Here is a 24,088-nt window from a genome sequence, read left to right as displayed (position 1 = left end):
GTTGTATTCTGATAGCTGGACTATCTGATACGCCTTTTAATCGATTATGTTAAGTAGAATTTTCAGTTAGACTAATTATCCAAACAAGTTAATGTGGCTATGCAACTTTTATACATAAAAGATTTTATACAGTTAAAAATTTTCCGAAAGGACAATTTGATTTTGCATTACAGTCTATACATACAATGTATGTTAATGTACATTTGTAACTTTAGACAATGACCTGTCAACCATTGCAGTGTCAACTGCAGCATTCCATGGCCTATTTTTAACTGAATTATATCAGGTTTATAAAAAATTTTTAGGTTGGGTTTTTAGCACAGGTCAGTCTAGGCCAGTTACACCATGTGATATGTTTCTTACTGTTCAAGCTGGTTACCATTAAGGCACCACTGCTAGTACTGTCACATATATTTAGACATTTTCGACATTACAGTGCTACCTGTTCTTTTTATAAGTTTTAATTATTTTGCGTTTGCATAATGAAAGTAAACCTTAATATGCAAGAGTTCAGTAAGCATAGATTGAATGTGCTTGGCCAGGCTAACTGAAAACTAAAGTCCATATAAGGATGAAACACTCTTTACTAACAGATACAGAAGACATGTCCAAAAGGCAAAGTGGACAAAATTTTGCCAGGATAAATAAATGGTACAACCATATGTAAAAAGAATACTGTCATGCATTCATTGAGAAAAACAAATCGAGATACCCAAGTATGTATACAACTTGGCAAATAAATAAGTCCAATGCTTTATGTATGCTTAAAGCTGAGATATGGCTGGGAAATGAGAAGCTACACAATTCCAAGTATGTACATTTTCTACAGCCGTGAGCACAACCGTATGAGATGTGCAACTTAAATATCATATATACATCTTTGACTATGACAAATGTACTATGATGAGATGGGATATAATGATCCAAAGTTTATGTTCTAACAAATCATTTTAGTATGTGCTGCTTGCCAAAGCTGCCTAATATCTCCAGGTCAAAAGACTGGATCTGGAAACCCTGTGACATTTGAAATGCATATGCCTTACGTCTTGAACACCACTGATGTTTCTCATATTCAACAGTCTTGCCCAAAGTTTTTTTCTGTGTTCTGAACTTGCACATATGCACATGGAAATTATCAATTATTTACATGATTGGTCAGAGGACTTCTGGGCAGGATGGGTTTATACAAGCCTGGAATCAAAGAAAAGACCAGAATTTACTAGCAAACACATGCCAAATGGAGTTTAGAGCTCACTGGCAGAGTTCCACATGCCAAAATGAGTTAACGGTTCACTGGCAGACCTTTGCACATTCCAACTTGAGTAAATGGTTCACCAAAGTGAAAACCAATAACAGCAGACTCGTATCAGTCACCTGTCATGCCACATGCTGAAACATGCAATAAAGTCAGGGCTTGAAGGGGTGTGTAGGGTGGAGGAGGAAAGGTCTAAATAAAGAAAAAGGAGATGCCACAGCTTGAGTATATGTAAACTCATTTGTTCATAAATGTCCCTCTAGTTGCTTAATCATCTTTTCAGCTGATAATATGCCTGTCCACGCTATATCAACACCAGTCTTAACCAAAACATGTTCTATGGTTACTATCCGTTGAATGAAGCAATGAGTTTAAGAATTTAAATGTGACAAATGTGTAAGACATTATTACAGTCAGTCTGTATAAAAGTAAAAAGATCATACAATTTAAACAAGGTCAAAAATAATTCAAAGACTTGAAAATATATTATGCAACTGTCACAGAAGAACAGCCAATGGAATGCATGGAACTGAAAGTGACAGCTATTACCATTATTTGCCAGATTTTTAATATTGGGAACAGTTGACCAAGAGGAAGACACTGACATTATATAAATCACATTCCATTTACATCACCTCCTCTCATTTATAAATCTTTAAGTCCACTGTCTGTTTCATAAAGTATTGAAGTGGTTCTGTGAAAATTAAATACTTTTTTGTCATGATAAAAGAAAAACATCAATATCAATGTCATCTTTGTAAAGTATTGTGCCATTATTGAAGTGGTTTGATTTGCATTAAAAAAAAAATGCAAGGAAATGAGAAAAATATTGAAGGTATCAGCAAATATTTTCATCATCACCATTACACAAAAAAGAAAATAAAACAAAAATGCATTACCATTGTTTCATACATCTAACATAGTTGTTGGCTTATCATCAAAACAGCATGAATAGTTTCATGTAAATTCAGGTGGCCTCTATTAAAACTGTACTAAAGGCCTGTTTCATCATTTTTGTGTGAACACATCACAAATCCATTTATGTGGATGCATCGGGTTTCCTTACACACTCAATGTATACATTCACATTCTTCCTTATAGCCTTGTATCCAGCTTCTTTCTAAACCCCATAAGCACACTTCAACTATGCAAAAGATTTTGTGGTTTGTGAAGATTGGAGATCCTGGGAAAGAATATGCATCAAACCCTTAGTAAAGAACAGTTTCTCTTACTCTTTTTCTTGGGCATGAAATGGAACACCATAGACCTACCTCATGCTTTTTTTTGGGTTAGAAAAATATCATACCAAAACGAAGCTGAAGACAGCAGTAGATATGTAAAATGACATCATACACAATATTATAGGAACTAATCAGATCTTGTGACAAGTACACTCCCCTGAATCTTTTACATTTTTTTCTCAAAAAACATCTTTTGGTTATAGCTGCTCATCTAATGACAAACCTCAAAAACTGAAAATGCTTGACTTAGGACAAAAAAGAAAGTCAAACCACATGAATCATCCGAGGATTTTAGGTTGCTTTGGCAGCTGAAAATGGAATTATAAAAAGGCATTTATGTTAAACTCAAGAAATCTGACAGAGACTGGGATTAGGATCTCATTTTTATAAATGTATATTATTGTGACACATCTTAAAAGGTAAAATAAGTAGGAATGGAATGTACAAAAGGGAAGTAAACTTTTCTTTAAAATTGGTACAATGACAACAGTATAAAGGATGCATAAAAAAAGCACAATAAAAATTATACCTGATAATTATGTTTGCTTCTCTAAATTAATTTTTCTGTGGAAATCTGTCCATCATTGACACTCTTCCTGTAGAATGCATGTACGATAGTCTGCGTGACAATCATCTTGCTTGTCCACTAGCATAAATAAGCAACTCTGGAGAACACTTATGGCATGTTCTAAATTTGTAAGATCACTGGTTAGTATAGTCGGTATAGCGTAAGAGTTCATGCACACTCTGAAGAATACGTGTGCGGTGTTCTGGATGCTTTATTCCCATTTTCATGACCTGAGCAGCAGTTAGATTTGCAACAGAACCAATTGTGTCACAGCCATTCCGCAGAAACAAAGACAGATACTCTGTCAGTCCAAGGGTTGCAAGCCACTCTTGTATGGTCTTGGGTCGAGCTAGGTCGTCATACAGCTTACATGGTACATCACCTTTGATCTGTTGAATTGCAAGCATAAAACTTAATAGCACACACCATTTTTACTAATAAATTTTTTAAGGTACTTCACCTTTAGGACTGTGATATTAAAATAATATTTTTGACAATGTAACATATACATGTAAGAGAAGGACTTACAGGAACTGCACCAGGGGAAGCAGGTTTAAGTTTGCGTGAGATTGGTGGGGGTGCATCAAGAGAGGTTCCTGGTGACACGACTGGCAATGTAGGCAGAGAAGGGAGCTGAGAAGGTGCTGGTAAAGGGGGAATTGTGTCAACTGGTGGAGCTGATGGTGTGGAAATCACTCGTGCTGGTGCAGTGACTGGAGTCACCTGAATTTTATTAAGGAAAATATCAAGATATCGTGAAGACATATGTGCTACTTACATCTTTGTAAGCCACATTTAAAATCTATGCTCAGTGAACTGATTGAAAGTTGTCAACATTCAACATAATAGTCAAATGTAAATACATCTAGAAGACTTTAGCAAAAAGAGAGGCTTTAGATGGCCTCCTAGACAAGCTTGAGAACTCTCTGAGGAAGATATCAGTAATACTGAACAATCTGCTCTTGTTATTTGCAACAGAGATTTTCATGTAAATAACAGTAACATCATTTGTTGAACACATGGTCCATGAAAAATGTTTTTGGAAATAGTATTGGACATACCTAATTTCCTTTGGAAATTCCTATTCCAACACGAAGTAACAACAGTTCATTTCTTCATTTAAATGTTATTCATAATTTTTATAGATTTTTCCCAATCACACTTAGTTTATTTCATATTTTTTTAAAATGCTTGAAATTTGTATGCACCAGGGTATCGTCTTGATTGTCAAGATAATGTTGCCAATGTGTTAATTATTCCTGTGAAACTAGTCATGTCACCTAGTGCAACTTATTTTGAAGAAATACTGCTGACAGCACCTATGGTTTGTGGTTTACTCTCACCTGTCGCTGTGTGCTCTGAAGACTGGATTGGCCCATCAGAATGGGACGCACACGTTTGTTGGGTATGGGTGGTGGGGAGGAGGCAGTGGAGCCACGGCCATTGACCACTTCACCACGTTGCTGCTGCTGGCCAGGTGGGACTTGGTTGAGAGGCTAGGGAAAATAACAGTTTTGGTTGTAAAATTTCTTTGAATGCTTACCAGATCATATAGCTGTATGAAGATATCACCTGAAAACTAAGCTTGAGCATGATAGAAAAAAAATGTTCTGTCTGCTTGATGCTCAATAAGCAATAAGTAAAGCTCATTTATATCCACCCTTCTCAGGCGAAAAGGAACTAGAAAGCTAACTTTCAGCATCTTCCCTGAGAATATAAATACATCATTTAGTGTCTCTGTAACTGTTCTCAAGACTCCTAACTGTTGCAGTAAAAGTGCTCTTTCCATGGGTGTTGCTGCCTGCCCTGCCTAGGTGGGCAGGACACTTTGTAAACATTTGTGCCAGTTTGACAGACACTTTGTAATCATTTAAGGCCAGGAAGCACATGCACTTTGCCAGAGAACATAAAACCACTTTGTCACTGTACCTGTGGTCGTGGGGCTGGTAGGGGAGGTGATACAAGTGTCTGGCCATCTACTGTGGTTGTGGACATCTGGGATGAGGAGGATGTGTGGTGGAGTTTACTGTGACCCTCTGGTCGAGGAGCACAGGCATGAATTTCTTCAGGATCATGGTATTCTGTGTCCAGGGCGATGATTTCTGATTTACAGCATTAGAGAAAGAAAGTAAATTTTTAAAAAGGCTGTCAAAATGGAACTCTTGACCATGAAAGCAAGTATCAATATAAATACAAATACAAAACATCTTTATTAGTCCCTTCCAGGAAATTAATTAATCTGTCATGTGAATATAATATCTGACATTACATAATGGTTACCTCTTAAAAAAAACAAAACAGGAACGGGTGCCAGCTGTATGATAACCTGCACTTAAAGATGTGTCCTAGCCATGATCTGGTTGTGCATGCAGATTGCCATCGGAATAAAGGAGTACAGATATCGTTAGGTTCTGGCTTGGGGAACTCTAAATCTGCCACTTGTATGTGTTTGTTGTCAAATTCCTGTCAAAGTGGATGAGAGTCATCCTCTAAAATTGTAGTCAATTTGTTGTACAATGCTTGTCTAAGTCATACTGCCCCCTCCCAATCACCCCTCCTGCTTTTTTAATGTACAAGAAAATACTGGCAGCTCTCCTGTAAGCTTATGCAGATCCTATAGTTCTCAATATTCTGTTGCTTTAAACAAGTATTATCAGAAGTCACTGAGCCCCTACCATATGTTTTGCGTGATCTGGATAGCCGACTCCTGTCACTGCATCGCACATACCATGTCCCCCTGAAAAGCACACAAAATAGCAGCCACTGACAAAGTGCAGAAACCAAGCATTTACAGAATCAACACAGTGAGAGACCATATTCCCAGCAAGCATACATAACTGTTGCTTATCATGCAACCAAAATTTCAAACTCCTTACTGTACTACAAAGAGATTATTGTTGTTATTATTAGTAACTGATAAATATTGTTCAAGATATACTATAAGTATATTTAATTTGTATGATGACTTGTTACTTTATGGAGGTACTAAGGCTGAATGTATCACAGATTCTGTCCTGTGTTGCCCTGTATTGCACATCACACCAATCAACTTCAGCATACAACAGCACTACATACACTGTCCAGAGGCAGTCTGATAAAACTGTTTTGATATCTGTTATCACTGTCTAATGACAGGATCATAATGATGCATGATGTGATGGACATTTTCATTCACTTCAGTAGTGCTGGTTATCATGATGATGTTATGAAAATGTTTTTCACTAATATTTTTGTTCCATGAGTAAACTGCCTTTGCACCCACATAACTGTCATGATTATCACCCGAGTCAGCAATGCAAACTAACAATGTCAATACATATGGTGGCTGCCTATTTCTGACTGCTGTAACCTTAGGTAATATAGTGCGCAGTGCTGTGCAGACTCAAAAAATGATTTTATCTACAAGCAGGGTGGACTTCAATATATCCAAAAAATACAGAGATGCCTTCTTTTAAGATGGGGTGCTTCCATTTAAGGTATTGAATGAAAAAACGCACAAAAATGAAATTATTTATTATAAAATATATGTCAGTACTAATTATCATCTGTAAATTCAACCGTTACCTTATTTTTCCAGTCTCCTCTCCATTGTGGGTCAAGATATATTCAAAACTTTGGACTTCCAGGCTGTCAAACATCCCTTTCAGGCTCAGGATGCACTCTCCTATTGAAGAGGTGAGCAATAGAATGTACTGAGCCATTCAAATAAACTGTAGAAAGGATTTATGGGTCAAGATTTATTCAAAACTGTTCAGTCAGTCGTCCCTTGACCGGCCACCTGTTGTTGGGGGGAACACATGAATAGACACGGCAACTGACACGGCCCACCACTCTTCCTTATTTAGGGTGATAGGGAGCAAGTCCTGTAAGCCAGTTCTTCCTCTGGCCACCACTATGGTGCCTTAGATGATAGTCTTCAACAAGATGTTAAGCTGGGTCATATGATCTTACATTGCCTAACTGTTGAAAGCAGAGGTTCCTGGTGTACTATGAGCGTGTCCATCTTGTTTCGTACAACGTCGTTGGTTCTATGTCACATCCGTAGAGCAGGATTGGCACTACCAGGGATTTGTACAGCTTGTATTTGGTAGGGAACCTTATCTTATGGCTATGCCAGATCCTATCTAGTCTAATCTGCTTGAGCAGCTTGGCTAGCACATTATCAAGGCCTGGCAAACTTTTCTCCCTCTGACTATATACAGCTCTTTCAACCCCCTCCTGTAGGACTGGTAGGTTCTGGTAGGTCTGCAGGTTCAGTGTCTCTAGCATGGAGGTTTTGGAGGGTATTCGCATCAGTCATCAGCTGGAAGTTGTGCCCCTCCAGACTGACAAACGCCCCTTTCAGACGCACAATGAACTCTACTACTGAGGAGGTAAGATCAGCAGAATGTATTGAGCCATTCAAGTAAACTTTAGAAATAACATATGGGGATTTGTAACTCAAGTGTTTGTGGTGAGCATACACAAGGACTTTCATGAGACCATTAGTTAACTTCATTCTTCTTGTAACTTAAGTGCCTGTGCCTCTCATGAGATGATTAGTTATATTCTCCTTCTATTTTCCTCTTCCCTTCTTTCACACGCACCTACAACCACATCCATACTGAAACACACACACAACTTTCACTGTCCAGATCCTGTAATCAACTAATGCATCTAAAAATAACCCTTCAAGTAACTCACCAAAATTTATGAATAACCTCTATATTTTGTTTTTATTTGAAATTATAAAAACTTTTTGTTTATCTTGCAATCAAAACATGGCATTGGTAAAAGATTGAAGCTTTTACATACTATACAGAAAAAGTAAAGGCCTAAACTCTGGAAAATTGAAATTAGTTGCACATAAAATTTGCATAGATTCCTCCACAATGTCAATGTGAAAATGATAAAAATTGCACTTGACAGGCTTGAGACAAATGGAAAAGTGTTACTTATCTCAAACTCTGTGGCACTGAACGCCTCAAGATCTCCAAAGACAATATGGCAGCTATGCAGTTTTTTTTTTTTCTCTATATTTTTCTTCTGTAGTTCAACACCTTATTTTAAGGTGACCAGACGGGACAGTCCCGCTTTTGACCTCGTGTCCCGCCTGCTCCCGCTTTCTGGCTTTCTGGCAAGTCCATCAAATGTCCCGCTTGTCTTTAAAAATCTGAATACCGTACACTGATTCGGCGTTCTTTGACGGCGACGACACCATCATCGGCACGTGTCCCGCTTTCGCCCCCGAAACGTCTGGTCACCTTACTTATTTATAACTGATGATGAATTGATAAGCTGCTTACCAAAGGACTCATGGTCATCATCCGCCCCCTTGACTGCAAGCAGCAGGTGCTGGTCCTCCAAGTATTCCTGGTCACCAAACAGCGGCCGCAGCTGTCACACAGACACATAGTTCCATGGAAACATAGTGGAAGATATAGTATACATATTCCTGGTCACCAGAGGTTGCAGCTGTCACATAATATGCACACACAATTCCATGGAAATATAGTGGCAGAGATTTAGTGTCCATATTTATTCTATCTTCCTTCTCTTCATCATTAGTCAGCTCATGATGACATACCTAAGTTATCACTTTCCACACATCATTACATACAAATGTACACGTTCTGACCTCTGGCAGTTCCTCGTATTCCCACAGGGGGTTGCAGCTCATACCAGGGTCCTGCCAAGAGCCGAAGATCTTGTTGGGCTGACAGCAGATAATATCTGTCATCAGAGTAAAGTGACCATTAGCCCAACAGGGCACTGGAATAATAAGTCTATACAACAGTGAGATACTAAATACATTAATAAAATAGAATAGTGAGATATTATGCAAAACAGGGTCATACCAGGTAGACATGAAGAAGAGAATTCTAGAATAAAGGACTGTTGGCAGGATGTCCGGATCTGTGGATGCAGAAAAACAAGAATATTTCATAGACAAGATACACTAGTAAACTAAGGGTTGTTGAGAGGGGTGGTTGCAGAGGGGTAGAGAGTGTCAGGCTTAACACATTAAAAAAAAAAAAGGGAGGTTACACAGTAAAAAAAGAAAAGGAGAGAATAGTCTGAATGAACAATATGAATAAACCAACACATCTGAATGGTATTTGAGAAAAGTTAAGACAACAAATAATGATGGCATGGATGGAAAGAAAATAAAAGAAAGAGACCTGTGCCTCCACTGTGTCAAAAATGAGGGTGATGATAGCATCTTCCTGTAATGAAGTGCGGTTTTGAACAAACTGTGAGGTGATGCCAAGGACAAATGATCCAAACACTGGACGATGATCACTGTTCAGTAGATTGTCCACAGAGCCTGAAATTACAAAACATTCATAAACACCCACTCTGCAAGGATAGGTACAGCACTTGCTACATATCAAGATACCCTAGCACATAACCCTTGACATTTCACTTTTGAAATGTATCACTAGTGATGCACCTCTATCAAGTAACTAAAGATACACTAGTACATAACCCTAGTGAAATGTACCTCTATCAGTTAACTCAAAGCTGACACATCCCTTGCTACAGCTGGACACACCTGAGAAATGTATTATGCCATTTATTTTTTTGTTTTTTATTCACAGCAAATGATTGACAGAACAGGGGAAATAAATGTATTTAGAAATGCATTTAGAAACTGACTCATTTCAATACAAGTTACTTCGTGTAATTAAAATTACACGAGAGGATTTCCAGTCATATAATACCATCATTTCTTTCTGGTGCAGCCAAAGACAAAAGTGGCCATATGGGCCAATGCTCCACATATTCCCCACATATTTTGTGCAGCCAAGGTGATAAAATAGTAAGAGCAACAACTCTCATTTTCATTCACAATTTCATTGTACAAAAGTAGCACTTCTACCACTCTGTTTTAAGTGTCTCCAGTATTCTCTAAAGTTTTCTGATATGTAAGCATATTTTAGAGGTATCCAATGCACTTTTAGGTTCTTAAACATGTACATAATACATTACTTCTTAAACTAATCGCTAAAATGCATCTTGAGCATTGTTATGTTGTGTGACAAATAGTTTTTTAAAAATAATTTTTGACAAGTGGCCAAGACACGGAGACTTGAAGGGATTACAAAGCCTAAGGGGAGATGACCACATTATCTAGTCTAAGGCCAGGTGTGAAAACACATCTTTCTGGACTAACTCACTAAGTCCATGCCAGCAGTGTCTACAGTCTATGTCAGATCAATGCCATGCAAAAGAAAATATCCATGATAAAATGTGTTTGGAGTTAAGATTATACAGGCAGTCAGGGCTTCTGCTAAGGCTAAATTCTTCAGATTTTTAAGGGGTCCCTGTTCTTCGCCCAGATTTGAAGGGGACCCCATTGACGAAAACTGAAGGGGTCCTCCGAACTTTTAATACTGTACGCAATTATTTGCGTAAGCAGAAACCCTGGCAGTGGAACACTACTAAGGACAATCATAATGAGTTAACTCCTCATATGCAGAGTTCTTTACAAATGTTGATGTCCCATATGCAGTTCTTTATAAAGGCTGACTCACCATATGCAGAGTTTTCTATAAAGGTGCCAGGAAAAGAATGCCACAAAATTCTGTCACACCAAGATGGCACATTGATTCGTTCCTGTAATGCCAACATACATCACACTCAATGGATATGATGAGACGATGTAACATGAACAAAGATTATCTTCAGTGGCTATGAACAGACTCTGCATTTTTCCAGAAGGCCTTTGTAGATAACCAGAGTATGTTGAAATATTGAAATACTTCCATACAAAACTGTTAACACTGCTCTGCATAAGCTTGATAAGAAACAAGTCATTAAAGTCTGTAGCTTAGCTTCTTGACGCATGTAATCAAATATTATAAGCTACAGCCATCAATGCACACATAACACACTCATTCACTTACACATATTTACATACATAACACATGTACAATAGTGATGTATGCTGATAGCTGTACTGAATGCTAACCCCAGTTTTCTTCACTTTTCGCCAGTCATATTTGTAGCCTGCAGTCTGTCGCTCCAGCCGATATGTAGGCATGAAAGAGATTTCTGTTTCATCTGTTCAAAACAAATTGAGACAATAAGAGTTATTTTATGTTCTGTCCCTCAACATATACACAAGCATGTGTCTGTTATAGGATTTGCTCTCATTTAAACTAATCAACTTGTGGACTGAACAGAAATATTGTTCATCAGAAATCCATTGTACCTTATGTGAAGATGATAAACAAAGAGAGCAAGAAACATACTGAAGGCAACGAAAGCCTTCTTCAGCAGCTGGGCTTTTTTCAGCTGATCCTTATCCAGCAGGAATCGCAGATCTCTCTGTTCTGTCCGCAACAGCACACTCTAAACAAGCAGTGTATATAAGATGTAAGGACATTTTCACAAATGCACATCCGCACACGCACACATATATCCTGTAAAGGCAGTGTTTCATCTATTAAAAAGTTCCTCGAAAGACCCCTCCCCACAAAAAAGCCAACAGAATGATTCTGGAAAAAAGTGGCAGGTTAGATGGTTCTATATCTGTATCACTAGAATGACAACCTACCTCAATGGGCTCAGCCACTCTATAGTTGAGGTCGCCAAAGAAAAAAACATGGTGGAACTTATGGGTGACATCATAACCATCTAGATTCCGAGGCCCTAGTGACAAGCCCTTCAAGATGTCTCTAAAGTTGGTGTTACGTCTGCAGCAAAGCCAAAATTTATAATTTTTACTCTAGAAAAAAATAATTTGGCATGAAACAATCGCCAGGCAATGAAGTTAGAAAGAATCTTTGATTACTTAGTAACATTATTTAAGCCAGACATCAAGATGCCTTAAACAGTCATTGTTCCACTTACGTGTCATGAAGTCAGGTTGCATTACCTGTGCTGTTTTATCAACATTTGCCCCAAATAAATTTCACATTAACCAGAATCTACTCATCTCTCTTGCCAAAGTTTATAAAAGGAGGAGCAGTCAAAGGTCATTACAACACTCACATGCTGTAGCAGATCCCCATATCCTTTTAACAGATTTCATTAAACAAAGAAAAATAAGGACCTGTATAGCCCAAGAAATTTTGTAACACTATTTTGATAAAAAAAAAAACAACCTTATATATATATATATTTTTACCTGTCTTCTCGTTCTTCTCCAGAAGTTAGATGAGAATTGATGAAGCAAAGAGATGTGCCGTTGAAGAGAAAAGATATTGCCACTGCCCCCTTGTTACCTGTAGGGAATTTCAACCACAGTCTCTACCTATGATTGTTTTAGAACTGATGTATGCATCGTTGGAAAACACTTAAATTATGAAGGTTAACTTAGCCCAGACATGACATGAGGTTGCCCTATTGATGATGACCATTAACCATCAAAATGAAAAAAATGTAGTGAGCTGAATAAGTTAAAAAATGTTTGAGGAAACTGAAGTATCATGTGTCAGTTCTCTCTACCTTACACACATAAGCTCTCCCACACTCATATATACACAGCTCTAACGCAGTCAAAAGCCTGAAAGGTACCAACCTAAGGCATTAGCAATTCCTGTTCGCACTGAGGACTTCTGTACATGACTGATTTTGTTTCGGTGTCGTGGCAGTATGAGAACTACCAGACGCAATCCCCACAACGTACAGGTCTCCAGCTGCAATATACCACCTCTTAAACATTTTGCCACTTTTCCAATTTGCCTGTAAACATTTCTAACTCATATTTACAACTTTCAGATGCTAACTCAAACACAAGTGCACATGCAAACATATGCACACTCATCTGCAAAATGTGCATATTCTTACAATACTAAAGCATTAGCAAGACATATAAGAAAGTGTTAGCAAGACAAATAATAAAGTGCTAAATTCATGAATAAAAAAAATATATTGCGCTCTCACCAAATCCACATCCACCATCAATGTTGCCTTCAGAGTTGCTTTTAAGAGATTTACCCAATCCTTGTCTGCCATAGAACTCTCTTGAGTTCCCACTACATATACGTCATGTGGTAACCGGGACAATGTCCGATCTTTGCTTTTCCCCTCCCCCCAGCAGCGTAGCCAGAACTTGAGGGTGTTAATAGGAGTCGACTTTCCTGAAAGAAACAGTTCTGTTTGTGTGCCCATTTAAGTTGAAATTTATAGCTGAAAATTATCAGGCAAGGATCATAAACAACCCATAGAGATAAAGACCTGAATGGCAAATTAGTGAGTGATGGGCTGTAGCAGTGTGGTGAATGGTGAAGTGGTTTGATAAATAGTGAACATTTAAAAGCTTTCAGGCAGCTGCTTAGGTCATGGTTTAGTAAAAAAAAAACAGAAGGCAAGGGTTATGCTTACCCATATTCCAAGTGCCAATAAATACAGAGAGATTATCAACATCAGTTTCCTGTGAGTGGAGTGTTTTCATCTGACGCACTTGCAGGCAGAAATTTTCCCGCTCGTGGGCATTTTCAAACTGGTATGTCAACTTTTTCTTCCCTTCCATGATAACGTCCAGTCGACTGTTTTCCTGCGTATGCTTCACCAGCTGTAAGACTGAAACATCATCAGAATCATACAATGTTTTGTTGCCACAACAACTATCTGAATCAAGTGGCTTCTGATGCGATACAGTTGATATCTCTCCTTCTCTTCTACCTCAACAATCATTAGTAAAAATTTTTGTTTTACCATAGCAGTTTTCAGTTTCATAGACAAGAATTTCCCATTTATAGCTATAATAACAGCCACTTTGAGGAAATCATTCACTTGTACATGTATGAGCACCCAATTCTACCTTCAGATTTTTAATTCCTGCCAACAAAATGATCAATTTTTAGCAGGAGCACAGAATTTTCCTGATTATGAAAGCTTACTTTTGTCATGTGTGAAGATATTGCTGGAGTCAAGAAAGTCCTTGGAGGGCTTGACTGCAAACAGTCGACCTTGGCGCATATCCACATTGAGGTTGACCTTACTTGGTCCTGTCATCTTGCCTCCTTTTATTAATTTGACCTGTTAACAACAAAGGCTAAGAATACAATTTATTAGAAACAGAACAAATGTAGACGTTGGACTGCCAGATAGCAGGACTGGCATAATTATTCTGTTGTCGTCACAGATTAGGGTTCTAAGGCCCAAAGCAGCTCATTGTTTATTTTAGCAGAAAATGAGGAATTTTTTTTCAGCAATGGTGTTAATGTCTTATTAGTTTAGGCACACATATAAACTAGACATATACCAGACTGCCACACACATACATGAACGCACCTTCCCCGCCCCCCAGCCACACACATGCCCACACACCAACCTCAAAGGTGGAGAGGGGGATCCTGACACTAGGAGCCTGGTTGTGAGGTAAGAGGAAAGAGGACTTGGCCTGTGATGTCACTTCGGCCACATCTGGATAGTCATATTCATTTCCACTGGCATCACTCAGCATCTCTTCAGTCTATTGGTGAAAAGAAAGTCATAACGAGTGCTGTGACTCTTAAACATTAAAAAAAAAAAAAAAAAAAAAAAAAAAAAAAAAAACGCCCCCCCCCCCCAAAAAAAAGAGAGAGAGATGCAGGGACCTGTTTAAATGGCAAAGTCAAAGAAAAGATAAAATTGTATCCTCCTACAGAAAACATATTATGCTGTCACATAAGACCCTCAAAAATAGAAGTGAAACTGAACACCCTAGCAACAGGAAATACACCCCAGCAAGTGAAAGTACAGAGAATTATGAATGACAAGGAGGTGGCTGTGTGTTCAGTTTTGGAGCAGATGGTTGCTCAAGGCTTGTGCCTGGAAGATCTCCAAGGTCCAATAGAAATGAGTATCTAACATACATCAGGGAAAGTAAAGGTCGAACAGAAATAGATATCTTATATACATTGGGGAAAGTAAACGGGGAATGAAGATGAAGCTTGGGCTCCTTCTCATGCCCTAAGACACACTGGATCACATACATTAGCTGCCCTTCTAGAGCTCTCAATCTTTTCTTGGCAGAATAATTTCCTGATGTTTTACATTTGCTGCCCTTCTGGAGCTCTCAATCTTTTCTTGGCAGAATTATTTCCTGATGTTTTATGTCAAGTGTGTCAACAACTAAGGGGATAGCACAACAAAAGAGTTCAATTATTTGTAGAGAGCCATCCTGAGAAAAATTATATCTGCCAGAGAGAAGATTTGTTTTCAGAATTTATAATTCTTATGGATATAAGAAGATGTTCATTTATATTGCGCTTTTCCCCCACCATTAAAGGCATTAATAATAGTTTGTCCATCTGCCACTGCCCACCAAACCACCCACCCACACCTCAAAATACAGAGTAACAATACACAGTGGTGACAAATACACAGCAGACTAAAACAAAATATACATACTCTGGTGAGTGTATCCAACAGCTGTGTCTTGCTCTGCTCAAGCTGTGCTGCTAGAAATTGAATATAATTCATGCCTGTCTATCTCACACACACACATGCACACATACACATGCACACACACACACACACAGAGTTAATGACTGTTTATAAATCTGTATATTATTCTTTGGTTGTAGGTGTGATGGTGAATTTATAGAGAGCTTGAAGATACACACTAACACTAGATGCTGCAAACACATGTTCAGCCAGATTATATACATTACAAACCATACTTTACCTCTACATTTGAATTCAGGGCTACACGCATGTTGTTACACACACTCTTTTCTTCAAGATTTTGTTTTTCTGAATCTGTTACTTTGTTACACATGCACGCTGCTTTAGGTATACCCTGGCAGCTGGTGCACTTGGATAAGTTTGAGAATAAATAATAAAAAATCTAAAATAATGCTGCCAAAATGTGTCAATACAAATATATCCAGGTGGACATTTTGTTAACAAGCAGAATTTCAAGACAGCAATCAGACAGTGACCAGAAAGTGAATCTTACTGCATTGATATTGGGGACTGGTGGACGCTTACGGTCATCATCATCTTGAGCCAGCACATCGCGTATCATAGAAAGCTTCATCAAAAACACATCCACCTCCCTAGCATAGCCACACAACCATGCATACAAACACACACAGAGTGCAACAACATTTAAAATAGGACAAGTAATAAACAGAGATAAGAAAAAATACTTTCTTTTAAAATTTAAGGGGCAGGTGCACTGATGTCATTGGGTGCTAAGAGGAGGGTTAACGTGAAACAGCTAAAAATATTCACAAAATATATAGATAAAAAGATTCACAAAATAGAAATAGAAACATAATAGCTGACTGCTTTGCATTAACCATTAAGATAATGCCAGGTAATGGTCTGGCACTAGGTGAGTTCATCCACAAAAATTAAAATACTCCCCAAACCTGAAAAAAAACCAAAACCGGAACCTGGTTAAGTCATCTTACAAGTGGATTCAGTTTTTTAATGTTCGTCTTAAAGCCAGCTGAATATTTAGAAAGCACTGTGCATTACCTCTGAAGTCCACGACCAGCTGTCTGCAGTAGCTCCTGTAACTTGAGCATGGCGCTGCTGCCTGAGCGAGTGCTTGCTGCGTCCTGTTCTAAGCCACTGTCAATGTATGTCTTCAGGCTTTCTATAAACTCCCCGTCACACCTACAACCAATCAATAATATACAGACAAAGAAACAGGTAAATGTACACAAATGTGCATGCATATATATATATACACACACACAACCTATGAAAATGTGCTTCTCAATAAAGCAGAGGGTGTTTCAATGTGAAAACAACAAAGTAGGTTATATCAGTACAAGGCAAGAATAGTGGAATGGCATTTTTTATTTATATCAGTAATTTTGGGCGACACGTGAAAGAGTAAAGAAAACATTGATCTGGGGACTGAATACAAGTTTTGACTTACGCAGACAAGTCCAGACGGGCAAAGTTATTCAGCAATCCAAACTTCATGTTTTTAGTGACAGATCTCTCATCCCCAGCTCCTTCTTCTTTAGCCCCATCATCACCATCTTCTTCTTCTGTAACAGTAATACTACATGATGTGACAAGCCAGCATTGCGATCATGATGAAATATTGCATGTGAGCATTTTTAGCTTTGCAGCAGGGTCTATATCATTGAACACAACCACTATCATTACAAAACACAGTTCTGGAGACAGTAAAAGCAACATTACACAAACCTACTTCACCTACTAGCAAAATTAAGCAACAAAAAGGTGACAATACCACCATCAGAGAACAAGTCAAATATTATCAAATGCATTAACATTCCACAGTAAGTAGTTCTTGTACTGATTCCTTCTTCTCTTACTGATAAATCATCTATCCATAGAGCTAATCTTTCCTTGCTTTTATATTAGCCTCTTCTGTCTTCAATAATGGTCACAATAAACTGATAACAATTAAAAGCATGACTTTATGTATCTTTTTTTTTATTGGTCATAAAATAACCTAATATAGTTTTAAAATTTTGAAAAAGGCAGATTGGGCTTACAATTTCAAAAAGAGATGACAGAATGAATAAGTCAGACATAGAGAAAAGAAGAAAAATGCCGAAATTAGGACTGACCAGAATCTGCCTCTTGGGACTCTGGACGTTCTGGTGGGATTGGACGACGCAGTGCACAAACCAGTCCATTCTTCTCTCCTTTACTGACATAAACATTGACAAGACTTGGCAGGTCAGTGAAGGACAGGGGCTGCATATCACCCTCCGACTGCAATACAGCATACATGACATGTCATCTAACTGCCTCATTTTTCAGTTCACATTGTTGGTATGATGTGTTGTTAAGGATCTCATCTATACAAAATATTTCTTCTTTTCCTCCAGAAGAAACCAAATGTCATCCCATTGAATTAAAAAAAATGGTTTTGGAGATGAAATTGGGGAGGTTAAGAAAATATGATTTATTTAAAAATACCCAACTTCAACATTAGCAGAAAAAGCAGAGTGTGAATGCACAATAAACTTTATATACCTGCACAGAGAGTCGGCCATCTTTGTCAGGTAAGATACGATATTGGTGCACTTGGAGCTGGAACCTGAAATATCCAAATGAAAAGTTCATTTTCTCCTCCAGTTCACAAGAGTTCATTTCTGTTGGCCACAAAATTGATCCCACAAGCTTTAGTCTACTAGGTAGAAATAACCTGATGTTGGTGGATACCATTGTTAATGACTGGGGAGTGGGTGCCGTAGTCACTATCATGCCTTACCTGTAACACCTACACCTTAAGTTGCAACACCTTGTGGACAACATGTAGCTTGTGCTAAATGAGTTTATTAAACCTTTTGTACAATGGTACAACACTTCCGATTCCTTCCTCCAAAAACTTCAGAACTTTGACCATTGCAAGGCCTGATAAGCTTTTCTTATTCTCCTGAACATTTCAAGGTTTGAGCTGTGGACTAGGATTAAGAAACATCTGAATAATAACAGTGGAGCTGACGTTACCATCTCAGAGGGCACCTAAACACATCTAGAGTGACTGTATAACGTTTTTTTCCATTCTTATTATGTTTGTGTGCTTTTCTTTTCTTCTTTTTTCTTTTTAGTATGTGCTTTGAGCCTGCCTATAATGGTGGTAAAAAGCTCATACAAATTCAATATATTATTATTAATCAACCAGTAGATAATGAAACAGTGTTGCTGGATCCTCATATACACTTCTGGACACAAACATATTCATCTGCTTCAAATTGACAAATCTGCTTCAGAGTAACAATTATGTCCATTACTTGATCAGTTGATGAATGATTAAAGCAAAAAATCTAGCTATGTTAACAGCTAAGCTTCAGAAAAACTTCACATTAAAATTTTTTATCACCACTTGGCTAAGTACATTAAAACTTACCATTAACTGCATCAGTTGTACTTTGTGATTAATGGTTGACTCAGAAAGTTAGCCAAGCTTATCATACTTCTGACTGTGAAATGCTTTGATGTAGTAACATAATAACCCCAAACTATCACTATCTTCTAATAGAAATTTTTTAACATTACTTGTTTGTTCCACAATATCCTTATAAGTCTAGAAAGTTTGATGTGTGTGAATCTTTAATGTCTTTGTGTTTTAGCACAGCAACAGTTACTAAGCAATACACGTGCCCTTTTTATTGTCATACTTACAGAACACACAGTACATATGCATTTGAGACGGTCTCACTATCGCGAACAAGAAAGCTGCCATCTTCTCCTGCAAGCTGCAATAACTCCTCAGCACGAAGACGTGAAATGCCCCGATGGAAGAATACTGACATTTGCATCTTTGTGCCCCCAGCAGCACTTCGATTTCCTGTTTGCCTCACATTGGAACTGTTAGAAGAACATAGTGAAGATTTAGCTTCTGCATCCTTTGTGTGCTTGTCAAGAACCAATGCCAAGTGGACTTAACACATTACGATATAAATTGTACACATGCTGTTATTTTAAGTGTTTGCTACCAAGTCTTTGAGATATCTATAAAGGAAGGAAAAATTGACTTTCTAGTTGTTTCCAAGAGGAAGAGAAATAGAACTAAGAAGTCATGTCATTCAGTATATAACAGTCTATAATGATAGACTTCCTCCAATCTTGATACAAGTTATTTACTTTACACCACAAAATGTTCAGCATTAATGTATATTTACAAATCTCAACATTCTGGAATTGATGGAAAAAAATACAGCATATCTGAATGCTGCAGCTTTAGTATGATCCCTTCCCACTGGTCAAAGAACATTATTTTTTACACCAAGTTTTTCCTATCATTTCCCTTAAATTACTGAAGTTCAGAATGTGATACATCTAAGTCATAACATAGTCATTGTGTGATACATCTAACTAGTAACATATTTATTATAACTTAATGGCACAACACCTAGGAAAATAGCACAAAGAAATTTTACAAAGGGTAGAATGTTCTGGGGGGGGGGGGGAACGGGCAGCAATCAAATTTAAGAGCAAGAATCAAACTGAGAAAACCACTTAACCCAGCAAAGAAAATCCATAAATTTTTAATACGAAATTAGGGTAGAGACATTCCAACTTCCTTACCCCAACACCACAAACAATATTAGATGTGAATATACACACTCTCACATGACATCCAGGATAAGTGCAACCTCAAACTCTTGCACAGTTAAAAAATATAGATTAAATAAATAAATCTAATATGGTACTGCTATACTGCACCACAGGTTAACAAAAGAACAAATAAATCCCACAGCAAACACAACCTTCATATGTTGTCTTGAGATAAACTTTACAGCCATCTACACAAATTTCTAGTTTGAAAAAAAAGATATTTGAAGATTTTAATAAAATTTCATGATATAGTTTCAGAGAAAACTTATTCTAAAAGTTAAAAACTGACCCTCAGAATTTCTTCTACAACGGAGGCTTAAGGAGCATCTGTCGAGTAAAGTTCTAAAATATATCTCCATGCACAAAGAAACAAATATGCATGAAGCAGCCAGTACAAGACAGAGTGGACAGAAAGGAAGCAAAAAAAGAAAACTCTTTGCTTAACTGACTTCTTGGCCAAGTTCAATCTTAAAAATATTTTTAAAAAGCTCTGTGTGTGTGTGTTATCTCATGTATGGATGTCTGTACATGTGTTTTTGTATGTGTATGATAATCAGTGCATGCACTGATGAAGCAGGAAGGAAAAAATATCTACAAGGAAAGATAATAACTCAACATTATCACATGGTAAATAGCCTAGATAAAACTTGTATACCAGATAAGTACAGAGATATGAGCAACACGGAAGGAGAAAGAATTGCTTCACTCACTGCAGAGTGACAATGAGACTGAACACTATCAGTGAAGGCCACATGGGTTAGAGGGCATAAACACTTTTTCAGTAAATTCCACACGAGTTAGGGCACACAAACACTGTTTCAGTGAATGCCACACGAGCACACAAACACTGTTTCAGTGAATGCCACATGAGTTAGGGCACACAAACAATGATTTGATGAACTTTCTGTAGAGTGATGCTTACTATGCATTGAACACAAAGAGGATACTGTTCAAATGTGTTATCCTGGATACACAAAGCAGATGTGACTGCTCTGCTCCAATAGTCCATTTTGGGCAATTCTGAGAGTGGGAAAAATGTCTGCTACTGGGAGCACAAGTATCATTAGCTGTGAGAGTACAAGTACTACTAGTTGTGGAAGTACAAGTTCTGCTAGTTGCAGGCAGTGAAAGTCACAGAAGCAATGAGATGATTGGTGACATCTGGTGCATGTTTTTTTTAACAGTTCTAGAAACTATTTAGACAAGGAATGGGTTTCTAAACAAAAAAAGCATAGACAATACACACAAATAAGAAATGAAATTAAAACTGGTTAGCAGACAATGGTATAATAGTCACCAGTTATTTAGAAAGACATATAAAAGGTACATGATAATAAAATTTTCATGGGTTTTTCTTTCTTGGGCTGAACAGAAGGGGGTTTGGAGAATCTGAAAACAGTCAGTATGGAAATTTCTAACTTCATTCACGCATTAGGATATAAGAACGTAAGAAAGTGGTTACACAGCCAGGTACTCTCTGACAGTGAGGAACTTCTTTGTATAAAAATCAACCAGGAGTCAGAATATCAGTAACCTTTCAACAGTTTTAAGATTCAGTTCTCAGCCTTAATGCAAAGGTCAAATAAGTTTAAAGAGCACTTTTGCTCAAACGATGTTAATAAAAAGTAAAGAGAAAAGAAAAACAAAGGGACAGGAAAAAATGAACTGGCAGGCACATTCACGAAGCAAGTTTTGTTGGACTGAGGTGAAGCAGGACAAATGCTCTTGATATGGAAGAGTATGACTTTGCTGTCCAGTGTAATTCTTCTTTGGGAATGGTGCAGAGAGTGGTTCTCATCTCCATGGCAAAAGGAATTAAAAGCATGCTGCACTCACTTCATTATCAGCCCTGGATAAGCCATGCAACTAGATGGTGACAGCCAATATTTTCCTAAATAAAATGATATATCACCTTTACATAAACATTAATTTCACCAGAAAAAAGAACCAATGCCCTTTAAGCAGAAGGTTGCAAGTTTGAGACCTGTCCATCAAGTAGCAGTGGCTACCTGACTTACCAATATATTATGCCCATATTATGAGCATTTCACAATTAAGCTAAAGGTGGTAGAAATAGACAATGGGCTTTAGTTTCTGCATGCTATGCTCTAGACATGTTGAACCAGTTACAGTTTGCTGCCTAAGGTCACTATCAAAGAGACCTTTACCTCACACTATTTCTCAGGCATTGAAATATTGAGTACACCATCATCAAGAAGTGCCTTTCATCAGTTTAGAAAATGTCGCTTCTTAAAAGAGTAAATATTCACTGCAACAGAAGTAGCTATCCCAGTGCAAAACATTCTTGAATAATTTAAGACTAATCACTTCCCTTCACCCCTTAATAACAACATTGGCCTGCCAGAAAAAGACAATAACTGGACATTATACTTATTATCCAGTTTGTTAATATTTACCATTCAAGACTATTAAGTTATTAAAAAAATAAGATGCTCTGGCCCTTGCCAAGGATAACCGACCTAGATATTTCACTTTTGGCATAAATCTCTAACCCTAACCCTTTGCTGCAGCAAAGTATTTTCAGTCTTCATCCATTCTGTCTGCTGTGGCATGAGAAACCTTCACAGGTACGCAGATAGACAGGACCTGTAGCTATCTTTTCAAAGCAGAAGTCTCTTATTAACTACTGTAGGAGCATAAAGGCAAACCACAGAAAATCTACATACAACCAGTTACTACCCACACGATTTTCTCCCTAACAGTAAGACATTAAAGGGAAGTGAAAAATAAGTATGGCCAACAGGTTGAATGCATGCTTTGGAGTAAAATCAGCATTTGCATGCAGGCAACTTTCTCTTCAGTAAACATTTATAAGAATGCAGGTAGACAAACAGGAATGAATACATGCTGCAAACACACACACACACAGAGATCACAAGAATGCACACAGGCTACTGAAACAATCAGACATGCTATGACAGAGCCAAAAATTGTGTATAGTGTAATGTAAGATGACAAAGGCCAAAAAAGCATAATTAACTGAGAAAAATGAAGGAAAGCTGCAATCAGCTGAAAAACAACTATATATATATATTCGGACAAACCCCATATCTATCTTCCATGGGCTGAAAATGAAAGAGAGCAACAAATAAAGTATCACTGTTTCACACAGAACATGATACAGTGTACAGTTTTTATTTTTAACAAAAACAAAAATTGCCTTAACACACATTGGTGATGCTGACAGTTGTAGCTGATCGAGTGTATACACACTCATTAAGCAAAAACATTGTAACGCAGTGCTGCTAGAGAGACATGAGAGAAATAGTGGTATAGTAAGCTGTAATTGTATAAGGCTTGGAAATTCAAAGTTTTGTACCGCCTAAATCTGAATCAGATTTCTGAAAGATTTAGAAGACGATGTAGATCTGTGCATATGCCTGTAATTAAGTGAGCACAAATAGTCAAATAGTATTAAAATGCAATTGATGGATAAATTAATGGTGGGTTTTGTATTTTTGCAAATTTTTAAGTAAATATTATGATATGTCGATGTTTTTGGCTGAACCCATCGGCAATCCGTTCCATTTTTAACATTTTATATTTGTTTGCCAAACAGTTTTTCCGAGATAAAATTGTTTGCCCTAAACAGTTGTAAAACAAAATCACATAGAATGACGTGATTTATTGAAAATCGGTGTCTTTCCGATAGATAAGGATAGCTGGTCTAACTGGCTAAACAAAAACTAATGATCAAGTGTAAACAAATCGAGGAATCTGTCATTCATCAATAAATTCATGTATCACATGCAGATGCTTCGAGATTGCATTACACCATTTGTAATCAAAAGCTGCAACTGAAAGAAAAACACTTGATCGATGGAAAAAAATCACTCACGTAACACAGCTGACGTAAATTCAATCAAACTTTTCACAAACTTCCGTGTTGAGAGCAAAATGCTTGCAGACGGCTAGTGTAGGAAGTGGTAAATATATATCCTTGACATTGTTATTATCCCCACCTTATTCTCGTATAACATTCATACTTCCGTATCTCCAACCTTCTCTGATTATGGTTTACTA

The 24,088-nt window shown here is 37.6% G+C and overlaps 1 protein-coding gene across 4 annotated transcripts; it reads right to left on the bottom strand.

The window, feature by feature from the left end:
- Window positions 1-566: 566 nt before the first annotated feature.
- Window positions 567-24,040, bottom strand: LOC112555824 (phosphatidylinositol 3,4,5-trisphosphate 5-phosphatase 2-like). 4 transcript variants are annotated; one of them, XM_025224349.1, is made up of 29 exons: window positions 23,904-24,023; window positions 23,110-23,130; window positions 19,109-19,294; window positions 17,957-18,020; window positions 17,545-17,692; window positions 16,878-16,992; window positions 16,469-16,609; window positions 15,942-16,041; window positions 15,392-15,469; window positions 14,331-14,471; window positions 13,897-14,035; window positions 13,379-13,576; window positions 12,938-13,134; window positions 12,573-12,690; window positions 12,180-12,276; window positions 11,607-11,745; window positions 11,302-11,401; window positions 11,019-11,110; window positions 10,582-10,663; window positions 9,226-9,371; window positions 8,902-8,959; window positions 8,682-8,776; window positions 8,350-8,440; window positions 6,629-6,728; window positions 5,740-5,801; window positions 4,994-5,166; window positions 4,408-4,560; window positions 3,593-3,787; window positions 567-3,453 (listed from the first exon to the last, which is right to left on the bottom strand). In XM_025224349.1, exons 2-29 carry the CDS (start codon window positions 23,112-23,114, stop codon window positions 3,199-3,201), a joined length of 3,468 nt encoding a protein of 1,155 aa, XP_025080134.1. In that variant the 5' UTR covers window positions 23,115-23,130; window positions 23,904-24,023; the 3' UTR covers window positions 567-3,198. The 4 variants fall into 4 exon arrangements, with proteins under 4 accessions (XP_025080134.1, XP_025080135.1, XP_025080137.1 ...); XM_025224350.1 differs by lacking the exon at window positions 23,110-23,130 and having other exon boundaries at window positions 23,904-24,040; XM_025224352.1 differs by lacking the exons at window positions 23,110-23,130; window positions 23,904-24,023 and adding an exon at window positions 20,334-23,070.
- Window positions 24,041-24,088: the final 48 nt, after the last annotated feature.

Source organism: Pomacea canaliculata, linkage group LG14 (assembly GCF_003073045.1).
Source record: "Pomacea canaliculata isolate SZHN2017 linkage group LG14, ASM307304v1, whole genome shotgun sequence".
NCBI lineage: Eukaryota > Metazoa > Mollusca > Gastropoda > Architaenioglossa > Ampullariidae > Pomacea > Pomacea canaliculata.
Note: the sequence above shows the minus strand (reverse complement) of the source record. Positions and strands in the feature narration are given on the sequence as shown.

Excerpts from the sequence above, each read along its gene's own strand:
- LOC112555824 (XM_025224349.1), bottom strand. Across the intron at positions 11,746-12,179 it reads GGAGAAGAACGAGAAGACAG|ACGTAACACCAACTTTAGAG; the intron begins GTAAAAATATAT and ends GCTTTGCTGCAG. Across the intron at positions 3,788-4,407 it reads TTCAGAGCACACAGCGACAG|GTGACTCCAGTCACTGCACC; the intron begins GTGAGAGTAAAC and ends AATAAAATTCAG.